The sequence below is a fragment of the Urtica dioica genome, chromosome 2 (genome assembly GCF_054948205.1).
Source record: "Urtica dioica subsp. dioica isolate 48M chromosome 2, U.dioica_male_clone48M_v1_H2, whole genome shotgun sequence".
Lineage (NCBI taxonomy): Eukaryota > Viridiplantae > Streptophyta > Magnoliopsida > Rosales > Urticaceae > Urtica > Urtica dioica.
This window is the reverse complement of record NC_142757.1, coordinates 54,818,883-54,839,084: the sequence shown is the minus strand read 5'-3', so window position 1 is coordinate 54,839,084 and position 20,202 is coordinate 54,818,883. Positions and strand designations below refer to the sequence as shown.

General features: G+C 33.1%; 3 protein-coding genes, 1 long non-coding RNA gene and 2 other non-coding genes across 10 annotated transcripts in view; all 6 read right to left on the bottom strand.

Annotated features, from left to right (window-relative positions):
- Positions 1-685: 685 nt before the first annotated feature.
- LOC149405803 (uncharacterized) lies at positions 686-3,338 on the bottom strand. Of its 3 annotated transcripts, none has more exons than XR_016294036.1 (5): positions 3,233-3,338; positions 3,082-3,148; positions 2,837-2,949; positions 2,331-2,421; positions 686-1,555 (listed from the first exon to the last, which is right to left on the bottom strand). It is a non-coding gene; the product is annotated as an uncharacterized LOC149405803 (long non-coding RNA). The 3 variants fall into 3 exon arrangements; XR_016294037.1 differs by having other exon boundaries at positions 2,331-2,407; XR_016294032.1 differs by lacking the exons at positions 686-1,555; positions 2,331-2,421 and having other exon boundaries at positions 2,476-2,949.
- Positions 3,339-5,993: 2,655 nt separating this feature from the next.
- Positions 5,994-6,065, bottom strand: TRNAG-UCC (transfer RNA glycine (anticodon UCC)). The gene has a single exon. It is a non-coding gene; the product is annotated as a tRNA-Gly (tRNA).
- Positions 6,066-6,173: 108 nt separating this feature from the next.
- TRNAG-UCC (transfer RNA glycine (anticodon UCC)) lies at positions 6,174-6,245 on the bottom strand. The gene has a single exon. It is a non-coding gene; the product is annotated as a tRNA-Gly (tRNA).
- A 333-nt stretch (positions 6,246-6,578) lies between these two features.
- LOC149405800 (Pleckstrin homology (PH) domain superfamily protein) lies at positions 6,579-10,153 on the bottom strand. 2 transcript variants are annotated; one of them, XM_089629733.1, is made up of 9 exons: positions 9,938-10,153; positions 9,160-9,287; positions 8,943-9,030; positions 8,114-8,639; positions 7,777-7,830; positions 7,592-7,689; positions 7,339-7,464; positions 7,121-7,210; positions 6,579-7,007 (listed from the first exon to the last, which is right to left on the bottom strand). In XM_089629733.1, the coding sequence occupies exons 1-9, from the start codon at positions 9,995-9,997 to the stop codon at positions 6,894-6,896; spliced, it is 1,284 nt and encodes a 427-aa protein (XP_089485859.1). In that variant the 5' UTR covers positions 9,998-10,153; the 3' UTR covers positions 6,579-6,893. The 2 variants fall into 2 exon arrangements, with proteins under 2 accessions (XP_089485859.1, XP_089485856.1); XM_089629730.1 differs by having other exon boundaries at positions 6,581-7,007; positions 7,774-7,830; positions 9,938-10,152.
- Positions 10,154-11,231: 1,078 nt separating this feature from the next.
- LOC149405799 (UDP-galactose/UDP-glucose transporter 4-like) lies at positions 11,232-14,417 on the bottom strand. Its single transcript, XM_089629718.1, has 7 exons — positions 13,955-14,417; positions 13,459-13,487; positions 13,160-13,361; positions 12,423-12,665; positions 12,184-12,285; positions 11,785-11,892; positions 11,232-11,676 (listed from the first exon to the last, which is right to left on the bottom strand). Exons 1-7 carry the CDS (start codon positions 14,078-14,080, stop codon positions 11,413-11,415), a joined length of 1,074 nt encoding a protein of 357 aa, XP_089485844.1. The 5' UTR covers positions 14,081-14,417; the 3' UTR covers positions 11,232-11,412.
- Positions 14,418-17,016: 2,599 nt separating this feature from the next.
- The window catches only part of LOC149405798 (uncharacterized), a 3,824-nt gene continuing 638 nt past the window's right edge, over positions 17,017-20,202 (bottom strand). The window contains exons 1-3 of one of the 2 annotated variants that reach the window (XM_089629696.1): positions 19,763-20,202; positions 17,896-18,013; positions 17,017-17,774 (exon numbers count right to left, since the gene is read on the bottom strand). The exon at positions 19,763-20,202 is cut by the window's right edge and continues 638 nt beyond it. In XM_089629696.1, the coding sequence (XP_089485822.1) occupies positions 17,293-17,774; positions 17,896-18,013; positions 19,763-20,202 (1,040 nt within the window). In that variant the 3' untranslated portion in view covers positions 17,017-17,292. The remainder of the gene's footprint in view (positions 17,775-17,895; positions 18,014-19,762) is intronic. The other variant, XM_089629706.1, reaches the window with a different exon arrangement.

Below are 20,202 nucleotides of genomic sequence, written 5' to 3'. Positions count from 1 at the left end.
ATTGATTTAAATAAAAATTGATAATTAGCAATACTATATTTATCAAAAGCCAACCGTTCTTTTTGATAAATATAATTGAAAACCATTATATTTATCACAAAATCAACTACAATCAACTAATTAAGATTTTGCACAACGTATACTTAAAAGAAATAATTGTACAAAGTAGCCGTTTGAAACTTATTGATTAGCAAAATACCTAAAGTTTCAACTTTTCAGCAAAGTAGTCAAATTTTACGTTTTCAGAATTTTTTTTAACAGTCAAGATTAAAATTTTTGACGACTATTATAAGTAATTATCACTTTAAAAAAAACTAGATTATTGCATTGACTATTTCACTAAATTAAGACAAATTTTAATTATTTTACAAATTCACAATTTTAAATTGTCTATTTAACTACATCACTCAACTTAAAAACAAAAATCGAGAATTAAATAAAAAAAATATTATAGTGAGGGATTAATTACAAGGAAGTGAATGGAAAAGTAGTACAGTAGTAATTATGAGTGGGCTAATGTAATATGTAGTGTACGTAAGAGCGGTAAAGTGGTGATATCTCATGCATAATTTTACATTTAATATAAATGTGAGTGAAGAGTAGTGTGTGATCAGGCAATGAGAAATGCAATGTTGATTTGTAGTATAAATACCCCCACACAATCAACTCATACACCATATCTCTCTCTCTCTCGCTCTCTCTCTCTCTCTCTCTCTCTCTCTCTCTCTCTCTCTCTCTTCTTCAAGAAAAAAAATTAACTAAAACTCCTCAAAAAACCAATCTCTCGTCATTCTCCCCATATTTCAAAAAATTGACGACGTCGGTAAGTTTTACTTAATTTTAAACTCACCTATTTTACTTTGTACATTTTTTAATCTACTATTTTTTCATCCCTTTCTCATTCATCGATTGGGTTTGAAATAGTAAAAGTAAAAAGGATGTTTGGTAAGAGGAAAAAGAGCTTGGGAGTTGGGACCTAGGGATTGCATTATATTCTTGGGAATATGTACTCTACATCTCAATCCCACTGTATTTAATATACATTTCTTTGTAAGTTTTTAAAGTCCTGACCATAGTCAGCCTCGATCAGATATGGAAGTTCATCGCGATCACAGTTATGAAAAGGTGGATCATCACGTCGAACTTTGATGCTTTGAAGATTATAACTCTGAGCAAAGTCCTGAAAGAGCATCGATATCGTTGTCATCCATTGTATTATTATTATTACTATTTAAAGTGGTAAGAAAAAAACTCACCGAAATTAGAAGGATAATAGACATTTGATTCCACTTGGTAATGCTTGGGTAATCATCCAAGTAAGTAAAGCTGTATCTTCGAGCGTACTGTTCAACATCTTTTAACTCAGCATCGAAATTTTTTGGATTCCTCTCACCAAATTCATTCACCAGCGTTTGTGGCGAAATATTTCGTAAAAAATTATATTTTCAATTCACTTTAATAGTTGTTGCGTCGACCGTAGCTATAGCACAACATATAGCAAGGTCTCCTTGATGGAAAATAGAGATTCTAATCTCATCTCTAATGCCACAAGATACTGCAATAAATCAATAATATTATTTATTAAAAACAAAAACAAAAAAGAATAAAAAAACATAGGACAAAATCCTATAATAATGCTCGAACAAAATCCATTAAAGAATATTTATTTTTTAGCTTATACTTTTTTTCTAATAAGTAATAACTTTAATATTAATTTTTTGCTTACATTATTATTTTTAAAAATAAAATTATGACTTTAATTGTTAGAATTTTAGCCTACAAATATGTGTATGATCAATCTTTTTTTATTAGCTGAAAAACAAATATAATCATATATATATGTATATATATATATATATATATATATATATATATCTAAAATGAAATTGAAGTAGAAAAAGAAAAGGTATGATAAAAGTGTTAGTTTCCATTTTTTTTTAAAGCAGTCAAACCTCTCTCGCCTCTCTATCACTTTTCTCTCATAAAGTGAAATAGTCTTCTCTCGCTCTCTCTGGTTCAAATTTTTACAGCCCAAAAAAAAAAAAAAAATCCAGTTCATATTTTTTTTAATCGATGCACGGAAGGGATAAAATACGTATATCCTTAATACTAAATTTTCACGTCCTTATATTATGTTCTCAGTCGTTTCAAATAAAAATCTTATTTTTTAACGTTTAGAAGAAAAAAAAAAGCCAGCGCTTTACGTTTAATTTTGTTCATTTTTCAATACATTCCAGATGGTCAGTCTGCAGAAGTCATTAACATAATGAATTCTTCGAAGCATGAAACAATAAACACTTGAAGTCCAACTCACACTGTAAAATACAAACCTTTGCATCTGTCTTAGCCTGCAACTTCAACGTGTTCCCATAAAACTTTGTAATGGCACCATGCAGTACTAATCCATCTATCGTTTGATTCCTGAAATATAAAAATCTCCTCAATCAATGCTTCAATATGACATAAAGATGGATGGGTTCTCAACTAGTACAGCGTAAGCTGGGTCTAGGCAAGTATATATAGAAAAGAAACAATAGAACCTTCACATATAAAAGCACGGAATATTCTTGTACATTAATGTACTAAAGACCAAGTGATACAGTGTGGTCACCTTCCTATCTTGCAAATTAGTTAGCGTGCATCGCTTTGTGCATTCTCGCTAGCTGTAGTAATGTTAAATAATTCTAGCCCTCGGTTAGCCGAGAGCTACTTAATATTACACAGTTTGCATCAGTAACAGAATAAGAGCTGGCACATTTAACAAGGCAACTATTTTGAAAATGATGAAAAAATCAGGTCAACAGGGAATTTGCCTTGTCGTTAGCTAGAAGTCTACCTTTATTTCGATATCAAGTTGATAATTTTGTTGTGCCAAAGTTTTCAGATCTTCTTTGGCCTTTTCTATGCGGCTTGATACCTCTATGAGCTTCAAATGTTCTTCACTATCACCTGTTTGGGGTCAAAAAATGTTTTTTTGAAGAAACAGGGACGATTTTATTGATACTGGCAGAAGCCTGTTTGCTTCAAATATTTAAACTAGCTTTTCATGATATGATGCCATGGTGATATCCATAAACTTACATTGGGCTTCAAGTTGAAAACCAGCGAGCTCACCTTCCTTTTTTTCAATGAGGTCCAGATGGTCAGTCTGCAGAAGTCATTAACATAATGAATTCTTCGAAGCATGAAACAATAAACATTTGAAGTCCAACTCACACTGTAAAATACAAACCTTTGCATCTGTCTTAGTCTGCAACTTCAACTTGATACTTAGACAGTGTCCCCATAAAACGCTGTAGTGGTGTCATGCAGTACTGCTAATCCATCTATCGTTTGATTCCTGAAATATAAAAGTCTCCTCAATCAATGCTTCAATATGACATAAAGATGGATGGGTTCTCAACTAGTATAGCGTAAGCTGGGTCTAGGCAAGTATATATAGAAAAGAAACAATAGAACCTTCACATATAAAAGCACGGAATATTCTTGTACATTAATGTACTAAAGACCAAGTGATACAGTGTGGTCACCTTCTTATCTTGCAAACCCTGAGTTTAGTTTGTTTGTGAGATATACAGCATCCAAATCGCTGAACGGAGAATTCGGAAGGTAGCCTAGATCATTATATTTAAATCTCTGTCTAAAACAACATATTCCCAAAGCAAGACTTGATTCCCTAACTGACAAAATTATCAAATCTAAACACTAATACAAGAATGTCAAGAACCCAACTAACTATGATATATCATTATATATATAGAAGAAAAACAAAATAACTAGTTAATAGAGTGAATATACAAACATGGAAAACTTACATTTGTAGGGTGCCCAAACGAGGTAATCCCGTACGGACTGGACGAGATGTTGAAGACGTGAAAGTCTATCTGAGCGCCGCTCGGCTGGTTCCACTGTAACGCCGGCGGCTGAAGAGTTAAAAATAAAATTATGGCTTTAATTGTTTTTAATCGATGCACGGAAGGGTTAAAATACGTATATCCTTAATACTAAATTTTCACGTCCTTATATTATGTTCCCAGTCTTTTTAAATAAAAATCTTATTATTTTAACGTTTAGAAGAAAAAAAAAAAGAAAAAAAAGCCAGCGCTTTACGTTTAATTTTGTTCACTGTCATATTTAAATCTCTGTCTAAAACAACATATTCCCTAAACAAGACTGGATTCACTATCTGAAAAAATTATCAAATCTAAACACTAATACAAGAATGTCAAGAACACAACTAACTATGATATATCATTATATATATAGAAGAAAAACTAAACAACTAGTTATAGAGTGAATATACAAACATGGAAAACTTACATTTGTAGAATTACTTGAGTACGATTATTCAAACTGTGTTTTGTCGTCGTCTTCGTCCTCGTCATCACCGGATATTGTCTCTCCCTCCATAGTCTCCGATCAACTAATCACTCAGTCTTTATATATATATATATATATATATATAGATAATGTTAGGGAAGGAAAATGAAAAAACTCTTGTAGAGCCGAGAGAGAGAGAGACGTTTTACAAAGGTATTTTGTTTTTGCTCGGATAGACGAGTGTTCAGAGGCCTGGTACGTTATTTATATAAACCATCAATAACTCTAGAGTCTAGCGAGGTCTAGATCAACTTGTCCATAACTCCATATTAATAAATTATTCAATTTGTTAAAAGTTACACCGTATGTACAAGTTACAACACATTATTTGCAGTCTGGCCGAGTCAGTAATAAGAAAGGGAAAAAAACAAAATATGGAGAGATTTAAGGGTAAAAGTACTTATAACCTGTCATGCTAGCTATGAGTGTAGTCAATACTGATCAATAGTGTTCTTCTCTCTTTTCTTTTGATGTCTTTAGAAAGAGAGTGAATAATTGAGGACAGAGAAAGACCAAACTCAAGGGGATCCAAGTGTGTGGACTTTTTTAAGTTATAAATTATAATGTTATGCCATTTAGTATTTATTTTTTACTTGATAACGGAATTACCATTATTGTTAATGTGTCTTGCGGTCCTCAACGAAAGTTGTAATTTTAATAAGCATATTATTGAAATTATGTGCTTAATAATAAAAGTGATATTTCCGTTAAAATTAATGAAAAGTTTTCTTCCATCAACTTCCGATTTTAATAATAATAAACAAAAATCAATTTTATAAGAATTTCCGTTAAAATTAATGAAAAGTTTTCTTCCATCAACTTCCGATTTTAATAATAATAAACAAAAATCAATTTTATAAGAATATTATTGATTTTGATTTAAAAACATAAATAAAAAATAAAACAAATGCTCTAATGAAAGTTATTAAAAGTCAGACTTTTCAACACTTTTCTTTCACTTCCGATACGTTGTCGGAAGTGTGTCTTCGAGTAGTACTAGTACTAGAAATTTAAAAAATTTGAAGTCACTTTGAGAAGCAACAAAATTTGAAAAGAAAAGGCACTAAACTACTTGGAGAGAGAGAGAGAGAGAGAGAGAGAGAGAGAGAAGTTTTTAAATTATATATATATATAATACACGTATGAGTTGTACTGATTGAAGAAACAAGTCGAGTAGTACTAGTACTAGAAATTTAAAAAATTTGAAGTTCGATTATGAAATTCCTCATAAATGTTATCTTTCACATAATAGAACACATATATAAAAGATAATTACTCTTATCCAAGGTGCCTTTTTTGCATCAAACTTTTATCCAGCGTGCTTTCAAGTTTCAACCCATTCCATAATATTATAGTACTAGATATTTTCCATCCCATCACTATGAAATTTCTCATAAATGTTATCTTACAAAATGACATCCATGAATAATCACATGTGACCACTCATGCATTGAATCTCCACTCTATGCCTTGTCAATTCACTAGCATTGTCATATATAATAGCTTTGGTATCTGTCATAAACGCTTAATTTTATATATATATTTTTTGAAGTTAAGTAAGGGACGGAAAGGGCAAATAATTATAATAATTGAAAAATAAAATTACTAATTTGTGCGTCTGCCGGGAGTCGAACCCGGGTCTATTGCTTGGAAGGCAATTATCCTAACCTTTGGACTACAGACGCTATTTTTGACAGACAACTGAAAGTCTGAAAGCAGTAAAATTAGTATTTTCTATTTTTTGTTAAAATTAAAGTAATAATAATTAGTCTCAAAAGGAAAATTAAAATAAGTGCGTCTGCCGGGAGTCGAACCCGGGTCTATTGCTTGGAAGGCAATTATCCTAACCGTTGGACTACAGACGCCTTGTTGATACTAATTTAATAAATTATACACTTATTTTGTCACTTCTTTTGTTTTTGTGCTTGAATTTTACAGGATTTCATATCGTTTGATAGAACATTATTTGGACTTTATAAATAAGTGGAACCTGGCATTGAGGTAAAACAAATAAAAAATACACGTCCCACTATTTTCCAAAACAAAAAAAAAAAATTCACCAAGAGAAATATTTTTTCCCCCCTACTACTGTTGTTGGAAGGATCATAATTTTTTGCTCTTGAGAAGGTTTAGGTTATTTTATCTATTAAACAAGCAATATTAGAAAACAAGAGATGTGTACTGATTCTTTGGCTAGAGGAATATAAATTATCACTGGAATAAATCAAACCGAATCAAAATAGTGAGAGGTAAACCGTTTCTGAGTGCTAATTATATATTACTGCCTGCAAAAACAAAGATTAGTAGGCTCTCAAAAACATACATGAACTTTATGAATAACTTCCATGAATTTAACTTTCTCTTATGGAACCCTCAAAATAGCACAGGAAGCTATAAATAACATCAAACAAAAATTCTCTTCCAAAAATATATATATATATATATATTTAAAATTGGCAAAAAAAATCCCAAGCTATCTATCGGTACATTGGCGAAGCCTGAGGTAAAATCTCTTAAGATGACGGGGCGTAATCTTGAATCGCCGTAGCCAGTTTATTTCGATCGTCCTCTGTTTTCAATCTGATCAAGAACGTCCGAGCGGCAATGTCATTCCCGTCACCGTCTCCCTATAAAAATACCAAGTGAAATCGCTTTCGCGATGAATATTCGGAGACAAGGAAAGAAAAAAAAAAGATTAGATAATAATCAGGATCGAGATATATATATATATATATATTACCGCGGTATGGAATATTGCGACTATGGAATTCTTTTGCGTATTTGTTTTGATGCCCGGATAGAGCAACGCATTAAGCAATATTCTTCCAACCTGAGCAAAAGAATATTTAAAACAAGGTTTATAGCTGTATATGAATGTTAACATTGCGAACCGAGCGGTCGTGAAACATGAAACCCTGGTATTTAGACTCTTATGAAAAAAAAAAAAAAAAAACATACATCGTTGCGAACGATGATTGTTGGCTTGGACTCTTTTGCACCCTTGTCGACGCCTTCTTTACACTTGATAGAAAGCTTCCCCGTTCCTTTATCTTTCCATGGATCTTTATCGGCCGGATCACTTGACTGAAGATACAAAATTAAATAAATAAATGAAATTTTTTTAAAACTTGTATCAAATGACATGTAAAAGAAAGACTGCATTTCCTCAACAGTATTTTTTCGCCAGGTTTGTGAAGAATTGTAATTTTACCTTCAAGTAAAGTTTGCACTTGACTTCATGGACGACAGTTACGCCCTTTTCTTCAGATTTCTTTACGGATGGGCTGCCGGGTTGTTGTTCCTCATTTTCTGGGGCCAAAAGAGAACCAGAATGGTGTTAATTGACCGTTTTAAGTTACTCGAAGCGGAACATAATGTAATATAATATATTACCACCATCCACATCATCCGAAGCATCGCACTTCGTCGCCGGAACCGAAATTTGATTTCCTGCAAAAGCACAAAAATTGCATACGGTCAAAATTCACACCATGAAAACCACCGTTTTATAGTGTATGAACTAAACAAATCGATACTATAAGACCCTTAATATTCCATCACTCACAAAACAGGAAAGCACACAATACTACAATCCCCCAGGAAAAAAAAATCCCAATTTTCACTCAAAAGTTGCCTACGTTTTTCCTCCTCAAATTTTAACCAACTACTTGATTATAATTACCATACTGCCCCTTGGGTCCTGACACAAATCCAGGAAAGTCTCAAGATTTACCGAAAAGCACCGAGCTTTGGTTGTTCGAGAATAATAGCCCGGGGCTCTTATTGTTGGAGAGTAGTGCTGGGTTTTGGCTGTTGGAGAACAACCCCGAGCTTTGGCCGCCGAAGGAAAAACCAGAGCTTTGAGTGTTGGAGAATAACGGAGAGCTTTGGCTGTTTGAGGACACAATCCCCGAGCTCGTATTGGCGGAGAATAACCCGAAGCTCGGACCGCTTGAGAACGCCACCGAGCTTTGGCTATTGGAGGTTTGGTTGTTCGTGAGTAAGCTTTTGGATTGTTGGTTGGTCGAGAACGGCCCCGAACTCCACGAGCTCGCAAAGCTTGTCGTAGTAGTAGTAGTAGTAGTGGTTGAGCTTGCCGGAGAATGACCAGATTGCCCCTGGAACGATTTGACGACATTGTTACTCTTCACCTCCGGCATCGATTTCGTCTCGGCAATCTGCGAATTGGAAGCCGACAGAAGACTTGTTTCTTTCGAGGCATTTTTTTGGAGCCAAGTCACGATGTCGGAGAATTTCTCCTAAAGCAAGAAGTTGAGCATGAAACAACATTCAGTAACGATTTTTTTTATTTATTTATTTATTGATTCATTGTTATCTCCATACTTTGAGGAAAAAGAATCACTCCAAGTAGAATATAAGAAATTTGTTATGCCTCGACCAAAGAACTTGTATGAAATTCCGAAGATTTGATTAAATGAAAACTGAATGAATACAAAAAACTCAATCCATCCTTCGATAGCGATGTTCGACAATGACTCAACGCAAACATAAAAAAATAAAATACTCATAATATTTAAATTAGATGACCATAACAAAATTACCATGATGTTTGAAGCATGAGCCAGATAGTCTCGGGTTCCATCTTCCCAGAGCTCGTCGGGGTGGTTCTTCAATTGCGTTTGTACCCAACTGGTCAAGAGATTCAACATCTTACAAAACAGTATATATATATGTATATATATATATATACATACATATGTAGACACGCACATATTCATATATTCGATGAGTCTAGACGAGGAATGTAGAAAAAAGAACCTCGCGAATTGGGTATTGAGAGCTCTGACATGCTGACGAGACAACTCGGCTCTCTGCGAATCCAAAGCCATTGATTGATGCTGAGAATTATCAACCGCGGGTCCGATGGTCACTTTTTTATTCCAGAACTGTTTCGTTGTTGAAAAAAAAAATTGAAATGTGTGAAATAACACTGTAGATCGATTGTTCTTCGTTAATTAAACGACATGAATAACCTTCACTTGATGAATGTAGCAATTTATAAACTACAGAAACTTATACCAACCTAATCTTGTAGCTAATCCTAACATCACTCTAAATAAATAAATAAAAACTCAGCAAACTTGGATTCAAGAGCTTCATGATCCTTAGTCACTACTTGACTTGGTTTTTCGACATCCATAACCAAAAATCCTAATCACTGAAAGCTTTGAAGCTTCAGGCAATAGTCCAAAATGTAGTAGTAATTGAACTGTGAAAAGGCAGAATCTTGAACAAATGACAAAATCTTTTAGTTTGAAATTAAATAATTACTGATAAAAAAAAAAAAAAAAAAAAAAGCTCAGAAGTCCAAACAAGCAAAACTCTTTCTACTAAATTCAACAAAACTTTTTCTACGTCTACTAAAGTAATCATTTTTGCCAATCGCAAATCTCATACGCAACAATGAAGCTCCGATAAGCATTTTAAGAACCAAAAGAAGCATGGAAAAAGCAAAGGAAAAGAAAGAGGTATTAAATTGAAAAGAAAAAAAAAATTAATGAGAATTGAGAATCGGATTGTTTGAAACGGAGCTTACGGCGGAGTCATTGGCGGCGATGCCGGGTTCCGAAACGGCGAAACGTTTCGCTCCTCTCATGCTCAGTTTAATCAATGGCTTTCGAGGGCTCAAAAAAAAATTAGGGTTTGTAATTTTTTCTTTTTTTTCCCCAAAAAAATCTCAGTCGCTCTTGGAGATGGTGAAAAGGAAAGACAAGGAAAGAGATGAATTGAAAAAAGGGACTTTTCCTTTGAGCGTGTAATTGTTTATTTTCAAATAATAATAATAATAAATAATAATCATAGAATTGAGAGGTTTTCAGCCGTTAGATCCAGTGGGGAAACCCAACTTCAATTTGATCCATCCGAATAATAGAGAGCATACAATTTTGGAGGTAAATTAATGGTAAACTTGGATTTAATATTTAATATATATATATATATATATATATATATATATATATTATCGGTAAACCCTTTCTGATTAAAAAAAATTAAAAATAATTTATTGGTGAACAAAGAACTAAGCGAGTTTTTGGCAAGCCTTGATTAGTAACTCTTCACCGACGTGGTCGCAAATCTCTGACATTCTTAGATGAAACTCTCCGACGAAGCTCATCCTCAATCATGACTTCAGACTATATTGGGCTTTTTTCTAATCGACGTCTTTTCGTCGATCCCGATCTCACATCTCTCCGATGAGGTCAATGTAAGTGTGGCTGAGAGCTAGTTTTCTTTCTTGCTTTTGGGTTTTGGGTCACCGATTCTAATTGGGTTTGAAAATAGCATGGGTTTTTCTTAGTGACAAGTCGGTATGCGAATCTGGCTCGGATGATTTAGTTATCAGTAATGTCATTTTAATTTTTCAATTTGTTATCAAATCTCTTAATTGTTTTGGCATCATGTATGGTTTAATATGTATTGGAGACATAATAGTTGTCGCCTACATTTCCGCTTTGGAAATTATGTTAGATTTTTGTCTACGCAGTCGAAAGAATTCTTTTTATCGTGGTCGACGAATCGCGACTAGTTGGATCTCTCTACTACCGACGAAAGGTTTATTAAAAGAGTCGGATATGTGCTCGAAGTTTTGTGTACCTGTTGTTCTTCCTCATTACGAAAGTGTGCACAAAATGAGCTATAAATCGTACTTAGTGTTAGATCTATTCTGATCTAGATTTCTTAAAAAAAATATAATTTTGCGTGATTAATTGCTAATGTATGAGTAAATCGTAAAATAATAATAATAATAAATAATTATTTCCGGTCCACATAATTTAAATTGAGAGACATAGAATCTAATCTTGTCGCTCATAGGTTATAGGTTTAGTTGCTTTAAGATATTCTACAATTGTATTTGTAGATATTTTACCCATATTTTAGTAGAATGCTATAATTTTCTGAAAAAAGAAAAAAGTAAACTGACATTTATCTTTTTCTCTAAGTTTTATTTTACATGCATCAAGAAATACATGAGAACTACCAAAAAAAAAATACCAAATTATTATATATATCTTACACCAACGCTCTACCCTCCTCATCATCATCTTCCAAACCTTTTTCAAAGACCTTCTGATCTGTTTTGTTAGAGGATTTGGAGTGCCTTGACATGACTAATTGTTGGAGAGAAGTCCAAGTGGGTAATTTATTTTGTGGAACCATCTTCACCATAATTCCAATGGAAATGAGAAACAATCCAAACCCATGTTGGTCACTCATTGGCTTTGTGAATATCAAATATGAGAGCAACAATGTCACTGCTTTTCTAGCCGTTGTAATCTGAATGAAACAAGATGATTTAGAGATTAGAAGACTTCTTCAATGATTAAATAAATATAATCATACAAATTATATAATAATAATTAATAAATATATAAACTTTATTACCATGGCCGTGGTAGCGGCGCCGAAGAGGGCGACAAGGGAAAGAACAGAAACTTGGCCGACGTACGTGGCCATGGCTTCAAATACTAGAACTCCGTAAACATAAGGATGCTGTGAACATAAAATTATAATAATTAATATGGTTATAAAATAAATTATTGTAGATAATAAGCTTCCTTTTTAAAAGAAAATACTTAATATATAAATTTGACTTAAATATGTCATAACAATTAGAATATTTGGAATATATTATAGATGGAGTATTATTTAAAAGTAATGTGGTTATAAATTAATTGGGTAATCACACATTAATTTAAGGAGGGATCCACATAGAGGCAATGATATTTTTTTCTTCATGTGGCCTTGTAAATTATGAAGGTACAATAAGATTTCCCTATTTACCTCATAGCAAGAATTCCAAGCCTTGACCAACTCTCCTGTAAGAATCATGGGCGGAATCAAGAACGGCAAGCCGACTACTGTTGAGCAGAACAACATCTCCATCTACACGTCAAATTAAAACAAAAAAAATTATTTTTATAAAATCCGATGAGCCTAATTATTACTTAAAGAGAAAAATCAACTTGCGAGTTTCGCTCAACATATACGAACAAAATAACGTCTAGGACCAAGTTGTAGACCTGCGTGGTATCGGGGTTCATTGTGAAGATTGCTTCTTGCAAATTCCCTAGAAAAGCGTCCATGACGAGAGCCCCCGAGATCATTACCACTCCGAAAATGTGGAAATTAGGAGAGGTTTGTGCATCGGCCAAGGTGAAAAGTATTAGCCCAATCACTAGGAGCATAGCCGAGATGTATTCACGAACCGGGTATTTTCTTCTCAACCCCGGTATAAATGCGCCCATTATCATAACCGGCAGTACCTGATTGGGCGGGGTTAGAAACCATGTTAGTAGATCGGAACGATTTTTTTTTTTATGTAAAGTTCGAAAATTGTAAACTTATGAATGAATGAATGCCAAAACTTAGCGCAGTACATGTACCATTATAAATTTCTCCAATGGATAATGTTAGTTGATTCCGCAATGTATGAGGACACAAATAGTCTAATATAAATTCCCAAAAAATTGAAAAATAAAAAATTAAAGAAACGAAATTCTTTATATAATTCCGGGGCCAAAGTTATTGGCCCGCTACTACAAGAATTTTTCTTGAGGTTTTGTTCGATAGACTTGGGGCAAATACATAAATCGTGCAAATACTTGGCGCAACAGCTAAATAGATCGCGCAAAATTGTTATTTTTGTAGGGTGGTAATTTCCAATTTCAAATTAACCGTATTATTAAAGTTCACTAGCAGAACGAAAAATCGAGGCTATTTTTTGAAATTTTAGTATATATATAAAAAAAAAATGTACCTTAGTAGATTTGAACATGATTTGAGCCGGGTAGTTAAGGAAAGCCAATGAGCCTTTGGTGAGGCCTTGAGATCCCATCAAAACGGCGGAGAGCTTCACGTATGTGTTCCATGAATTCACCATTTGCTTGGTGGTGAAGCCTTGAAGGTATATCAACATTATGTACACAAAACCTTGTACAAACGTGAAATACCACCCATAGCTTCACACATTGAGTGGTCAATATATATATCATTTGTAAGCACATTTACTATATTATATCATGTTGTTGCAAAATTATTGGATATACAAGTCCTTACCTAAATTGAAGCCGATTGTATACATACTCCTATATAAGGGAAACAAAAAATCGAATGTCAAAGTCCATGCATAATGTAAAATAAAATGAGGGCTATTGACAATCCGATATATATTCCTTAGAAAATGAAATTATTCTAAATAAAAAAAAATCTAAATAAAATAAAGAAAAGCAATACATACTGTATAAATTATTGGTAGACGATTTAAATGCCAGAGTCCAATAATAAATTATTTGTATAAGCAACTAAAACGCCAAAAATAATTGAACACAAAAAAGTAGAAATATTGTACATAATTGAACACAAAATAAATTATTTGTATAATAATTGAACACAAAAATAATTGTAAAATATCAGATAATTCACAATTTTCGGTAGAGAGAAAATGCGCCAAAAAAAAAAGTAGAAATATTGTACACATGATTGATACACCTTAGAAAATAAAATTATTCTAAATAAAAACAAACAAATAAATAAGAATAAAGAAACGTAGTACCTCACAAACGCCATTAACAAGGTAACCAAAGAAGAAGCCAGAAGAACAAATGAGGAACTGTTGCCATTTGGGCCTTTGGGTGATCGAAATCCCAAAAAGAGAAATCGATTGATCGTCGTTCTTCATATCTCTTTCACGTAAAATTCTCTACGATCGATTCATATAATTCTGTATCTCCACTTTCACGTATTTTTATCAATGAAATAAAAGAAGATTTTTTTTACAGAAAATAAAACTCTTGTCTTCAACAATCTCTTCCGAATTGATAAAATAAGTGTCTACAGAGCCTATTTTTTCGCGTCTCTGAATTCTCTCGCTCTCTCTGAGGGTTTTTATTTCTATATTTCCTTACGATATAATACAATATATGGATTGAGAGAGCTATTCACATGAATCACGGTACACATGGACGGTTCACCAATTAAGTTCTGTATATTATATAGAGATATATACAAGAAATATTGCTTTACCGGTATGAGTTTGGTATGTGGAAGAAAATAAGAGAGAGAGAGAGAGAGATAGAGATGATTTTTGGTAAGTCAAAAAGTTACCAACGTGTTGACTGTGAATTCTCATGGAAACTAATGAAAACATGCCACGTATTCATACATTGTTTTCCATGTTCGCCCATAACATCCTAGAAATTTGCACCAAAATCGTACATGGTATATGGAATCTGTGTACTTTTTTTTGTTCTATTGTTGGAAATAATGTTTCAACAGATTAAGTACTTAAAATGGTTTACTAGGTGTTGCATCATGATTTAACCATGTCTTTGTATGTACTGCGTGTTCATTTTTTTTTTTGCCTTTTGAATAAAGTGTTGTGTAAAAAAATAAATAAATAAATAAGTGTTGTATAACGTGACTTTGAGACATTGCGAAAAGAAATGTAACATAGAATCTTTCTTTTTACTATAATGATGGTTCTAGATAGCACATGTTATTCCACGCTTTCCAAGTTCGAAATAGTATATAATATAGTAAACATAAATATTAAGATAATAAGAGAAAGGTATATGATATTGGATTGAATGAGAATAATGCATTAATTTGTTTGTTTGTCACGCACGCTTGAATAATAAGTGAATTCGTTAGGGTGGTGGAATAATTGGTGAATTTGTTTGCTGGTGTGTTTAGGTTTGTAATCAAGTATTTTGATAAATATTTTTTTAGGCATGATTATATAAATGTTCTTATTAAATATGTTTCTCATATGGTGTTCAAAGATGACCCTTTAGTAAAAAAAAATCAACAAGATCTAGATCTAATCTTTTCTTTCTTATTATATCTAGATTAATTAGTTTTAAAAATGCATATAATATAATGTCATATTTTAAACTTATATCAACCAATTTCTTTAAAAATATTTTACTTAAAGTATTAGCATACAAAAGTAACATAGAAATGGTGTATATAAAGTGAACTTCACGAGATACATTCGAGTATCATAAGGTTTTTTTTATCGTGATGGTGTATAAAAAGTTCTCGAGAATGATTATGTGGAAGCATGTAAAAATTAAACTCGAGGAGATCTAATTTTATTCTTCTAGAAAGGTCAATGATAGCAATTTCACTCTAAAGCCACGTCAGTCAATCGTATACACTTGAAATTTTGTAATTAAAAAAAATGGAAGACTGTTATGCATGAGAGCCATGCAGGACCGGCCCAAACTCATCGGTGGCTCTAGCCGATTCAATATTTTGGGGCCCTATAATACTAATAAAAATTTAAATTTTCAGGGTAAAAAATGTAAATTTTTTAGAAAATGGGTCAAAAGTGTAAATTTTTAGGGTAAAAAATATAAATTTTCTTAAAAATATGTAAAAAATATAAAATAATTTTTTTTTTGCCCAAGGGACAAGCCTTGCCTGCCTTAGGTCAGGGCCGGCCTTGGAGCCATGGGTACAAAAACTTTAAAATTCAATAACTGAAAAAATGAGATAATTTGTGACACTCGTAAAGCTCAAGAAACATATGTATAAACAACCCAATATTAACCTAAATATATTAGCAATTTGCGTGTTTTTGAGTTAAAATTGTTGTAGCTTTCCTTAAAAAAAATGTTGTAGAAAGTGTTATAACAATTCATATGACATCTGGCTTTAGTGACTCGGATTGGCATCTGGTTTGGATTTGAATTTCGTCAAATTTTAAATAGAAAAGGTGATAAGAGGCTTCAAATTTGACATCCTCGAGAGATTTTGAAGAGAGGCTTATATAAAGGTCGTTCCATGTCCATTTTACTTTCACATGCTCTAATTTATTTAAGGGAGCTTCTTCATCTTTTGTGCATTTTTTTTACTATTGTTGAGAGCTTAGACGACTCTATTTTTTTTTACTCTATTAGGTATGAGTTATTTTTAAACTAGGGTTTTTTCTATACACGGGTGCTATGAGCGAATTAGAAGTAGCGATAAAGTTTTATATTTGTGAGAACGGGAAACACATTGAAAGAGTCTTTAAAAAAAAATTTGTGAAAGTGAAGGGGATCCAATACTCAAGAGAAGCTCGAGTAATAGCCGCAAAGATAGAAATCGTTCGGATTTTCAATAAGGGAGTCGTTGAGTGTAAATTTATTGCATTTGCCATATTTTAGGTTCCACATATATTTCCGTTCTCATAAACACATTAATTTCAGCTAGTGTTGTCTCTAAACTTTCGCAACATTTTCTGAAACACGTAGACTTTAGTAGTTTCAAATATATAATATAATTTCAGGTTCCTGATTATTAATTTGGACATAGTTACTAAAGTGGTCCACTGAAATATATAATCTAATTCCACATATATATCATCAACCCACTCGCTGAAAAAATGGTCCATCGAAATGAATATGAACATGTGATCATATGAGAAACTTTGGTTGTTGTACTACATATATTTGACATATTAGAGGCTCGTTAATTCGAGTCCTCTCCCACTTTCTTATTATTATTATCATAGTACACCAATGCTTTGAGACAAATTCGTGGTCCGTAATCCATATAATTTACTAACCACCATTGTAGATTATGACTTCGATGACGCGTGCTTGGAAGAGTGCAATTAATTAAGCCAAATAAAAGAAAGAATAATTTATTTACATATAAGCAAAAGACAACATGAAATGCATTCATTCATAAGCTACTCAAAACTCGATATATATTTCTTAACTTGAGAGGCGGTGAGAAAATTTTGAAAAAAAAAATTCTCTAGTACCCAAGACCCTCAAGGTGGTTTTAGTCATTCAAGCCATATTAGCTAAGAATGACAAAAACAACCAAGAGACTTGTTCCAATATTTGCAAGAAAATTAATGTTGATCATGACTTTGATCAATGGGGTGATTGATCTTGATCACAAGATATCAAGCAAGAGCTCATGCACCAAAGTATCCAAAATATTTGCTTCCAAATCAAAACCAACCTCTTGTATCTCATCATCAAACCTCTTCCATTTCTCACCTCTTTCCATGTCCTTCACATAAGCCTTTCTTCCTTCTCTCACTTCCCAACCCAACAACACTTCTCTTGTTTCTCCTTTCAACCAATCTTCCATCACTTTGAAAACCTCGCTCTCATTGTCGCTACTCTCTTCGTCCACCGTTAATTCGTTAATATAATCGAACATCAAATTACAATATGCCTTGGAACCCAAGAAACCCTTATTCTTACTTTGAAAGCATCTCATCAACTCCTTTGCTTTTTTGCTTCTTTCGTCACGATCTTCGCTTTCCTCGAGCTCCGATTTTGCGATTCTCTTTTCTAGGTCGACTGGCTCTAGGTGATCAAGATTCTCGAACCTCCGAATCTTTTGAAGAGTCTTTTGCTTTGTTCCTACTTAATCAATGTGATAAAAAAAATGTTATTACTCAAACTTTAAATTAACATGGGACATGTGAATGTACGAGTAAAAAAAATTAAAAAAAAATAAATAAACCTTGAAGATTTGTTTTGTTACCTTCGCGGGAAACTTTAGGATGGAAATTAGGAGAGCTAGTTTGATCATCATCTTCAAAAGGACAATCCAATATGGACACTGGACTAAATTGCTCTTTTTCCTCTTCATTTGGCCATTCCTATGATAATTTAAAGTTAGTTTGATAAAGTTAACTAAAATAGAATTAGGGGTAGGTAAAAATACATATGGAAATGAAGATTAGGTGAGACAATAATCCCATTTTGAAGGGCACTTCAAATAAAAAAAATAATAATATATCTATCTGCAATTAATGCAATTAGTCTGAATGTCTGATTTAGACTAGAAGGCAAACAATGCTATCATGGGCCCAAAATGACTTTGTACATGGGCCTATTTGGACATACATAAACCAGAAAATGATTTGGTCTCAGACAAAGTCCAGCTTAATTTGCAGGACAACTCTGGTCCTTTAAAAATAAATTAAAATAGTAACTTTTATTAATCTATTTAAAAATACCGGTTTAAACTGTAAATAATTTTGCGAGGGGATTATTTTTTTTTTTTTTGTAAATAAAGTTAAATAGGATCCAAAACAGTTGATAAATTTTTTTAAAAAGTTGCAAACATAATTGTTTACAACTTAAAAAACACTACTTTTTGTGATAAAAACTTTATACACACTAAATTTACAAAAAATTGAAAAACACATGCAATTTCCACAATTTTTTTATTATAGGAAATATGAAATGAGCCCTATCAAGTATCATGTACACTTCAAAAAAAAAAATCTTAATGAAATATCTGAAACACAACAAACTTAGGTCATTAAGTAAACCACAAGCTTAAGCTAAGTCACCCAACCTTCTAGCTTTTTTTAATGTAAAAAAATAGTAGACGATATTCATTTATACTTTTAATGTTTCTTAAACCTTCAAAGCCAAGTTAAATACACAAAGACGTAATGTGGTACTTAATGAGTTTGTGACACCCTTTTCAATTCTCTATCTACCCACTTAAAACACTAATAAAAGGGCATTTTATGGAGGGGGAACAAAATAAAAAGGCATTAAATATACTACACCTAGTTTATAAAATACCTACACACCAATCAATACTCAAAATTCAACACCATGCTTAATTCATCAACCCTATCAAAGAAAAGAAAAAGAGGTCCATACCATCTTCAAAGCCTATTAAATTGAGGGAAATAAATAATTAGAGACTATCTTTTTTTTTCCCTTCTTATCACCGACAATATATATAAATATTTATTGGCGATTCTCGGCACATTATTGAAAATCCTTTAAAACTATTCAAACAAAATCCTCACGTACTGGCCCTCCCCTAATAATCAATCAATGTGTACGTTAAGGCAAGGGGTAAAAATAAATAATCCAACTATTACTCAATAAAAATGACCCAAAAAAAAATAATTTGTGAAGAAGAGTGTGATCTAATACCACGTGGTCGAAGATACCGGCACCACTAGATTGTGGATCACATTAAATACAGTGGGACTGAGATGTAGAGTATATATTCCCAAGAAATACCCCACACGTGAATATCATGCAATCCCTAGGTCCCAGCTATTTTTCCTCTTACCAAACAGTTGCAAATATTACAATTACGCCCCTTTTACTTTTACTATTCCCACTAAATCCCTGGCTTAGTTCAAGTTCAAACCTTCAAATACAAACTTAATAAATAATAAAAAAAACTAAGAGATGAAGCACTGCTATATGATTTTCAAAGCTAAAAAAACAATAGAATAATACAACAGGTACAAAGTAAAATACGTGAGTTTAAATGAAGTAAATTGTTAAGCTGATTTTTTTTTATTTACCATTAGACACACAAAATAATTAAGTAATGGTATAACGCGAAGCAGAGAATTAAAACCCCATACCTTCACGATCGTCGACCCTCCTTCAGACCCCGAATCCTCACCGACAGTCGTTTCGACCAAGGCCTTCTGAAACGACATGTCGTTTGTTACGCCTGACGAAAACGACAGAAGGCTCTTCTCCGAATTCCCAAACTCAACCTCCCGATCGGACGGCCCACATCGATCCGCAGCGAGGGACAATCTCGGCCGTCCCTTACTACTGTTCCCCCAAAAGCGAGTCTTCACCAACAGCTTGCGGTACGGAAGGTGCTTGACGGCGTTAATAACGGCGCTGGAAGCCCGCTGGAGGACCGAGGCTTTAACCGACGCCGTTTTGGAGCGGTTACGGCCGAGAGCTGATCCGTTACCGTGAAAATCGTTAACAATAGAAGGAATCTGAACGTCTCTCTGCTTGAGATCGATCTCAAGAAGGAATCGGACGGTCGTGCAACACTGCCGTT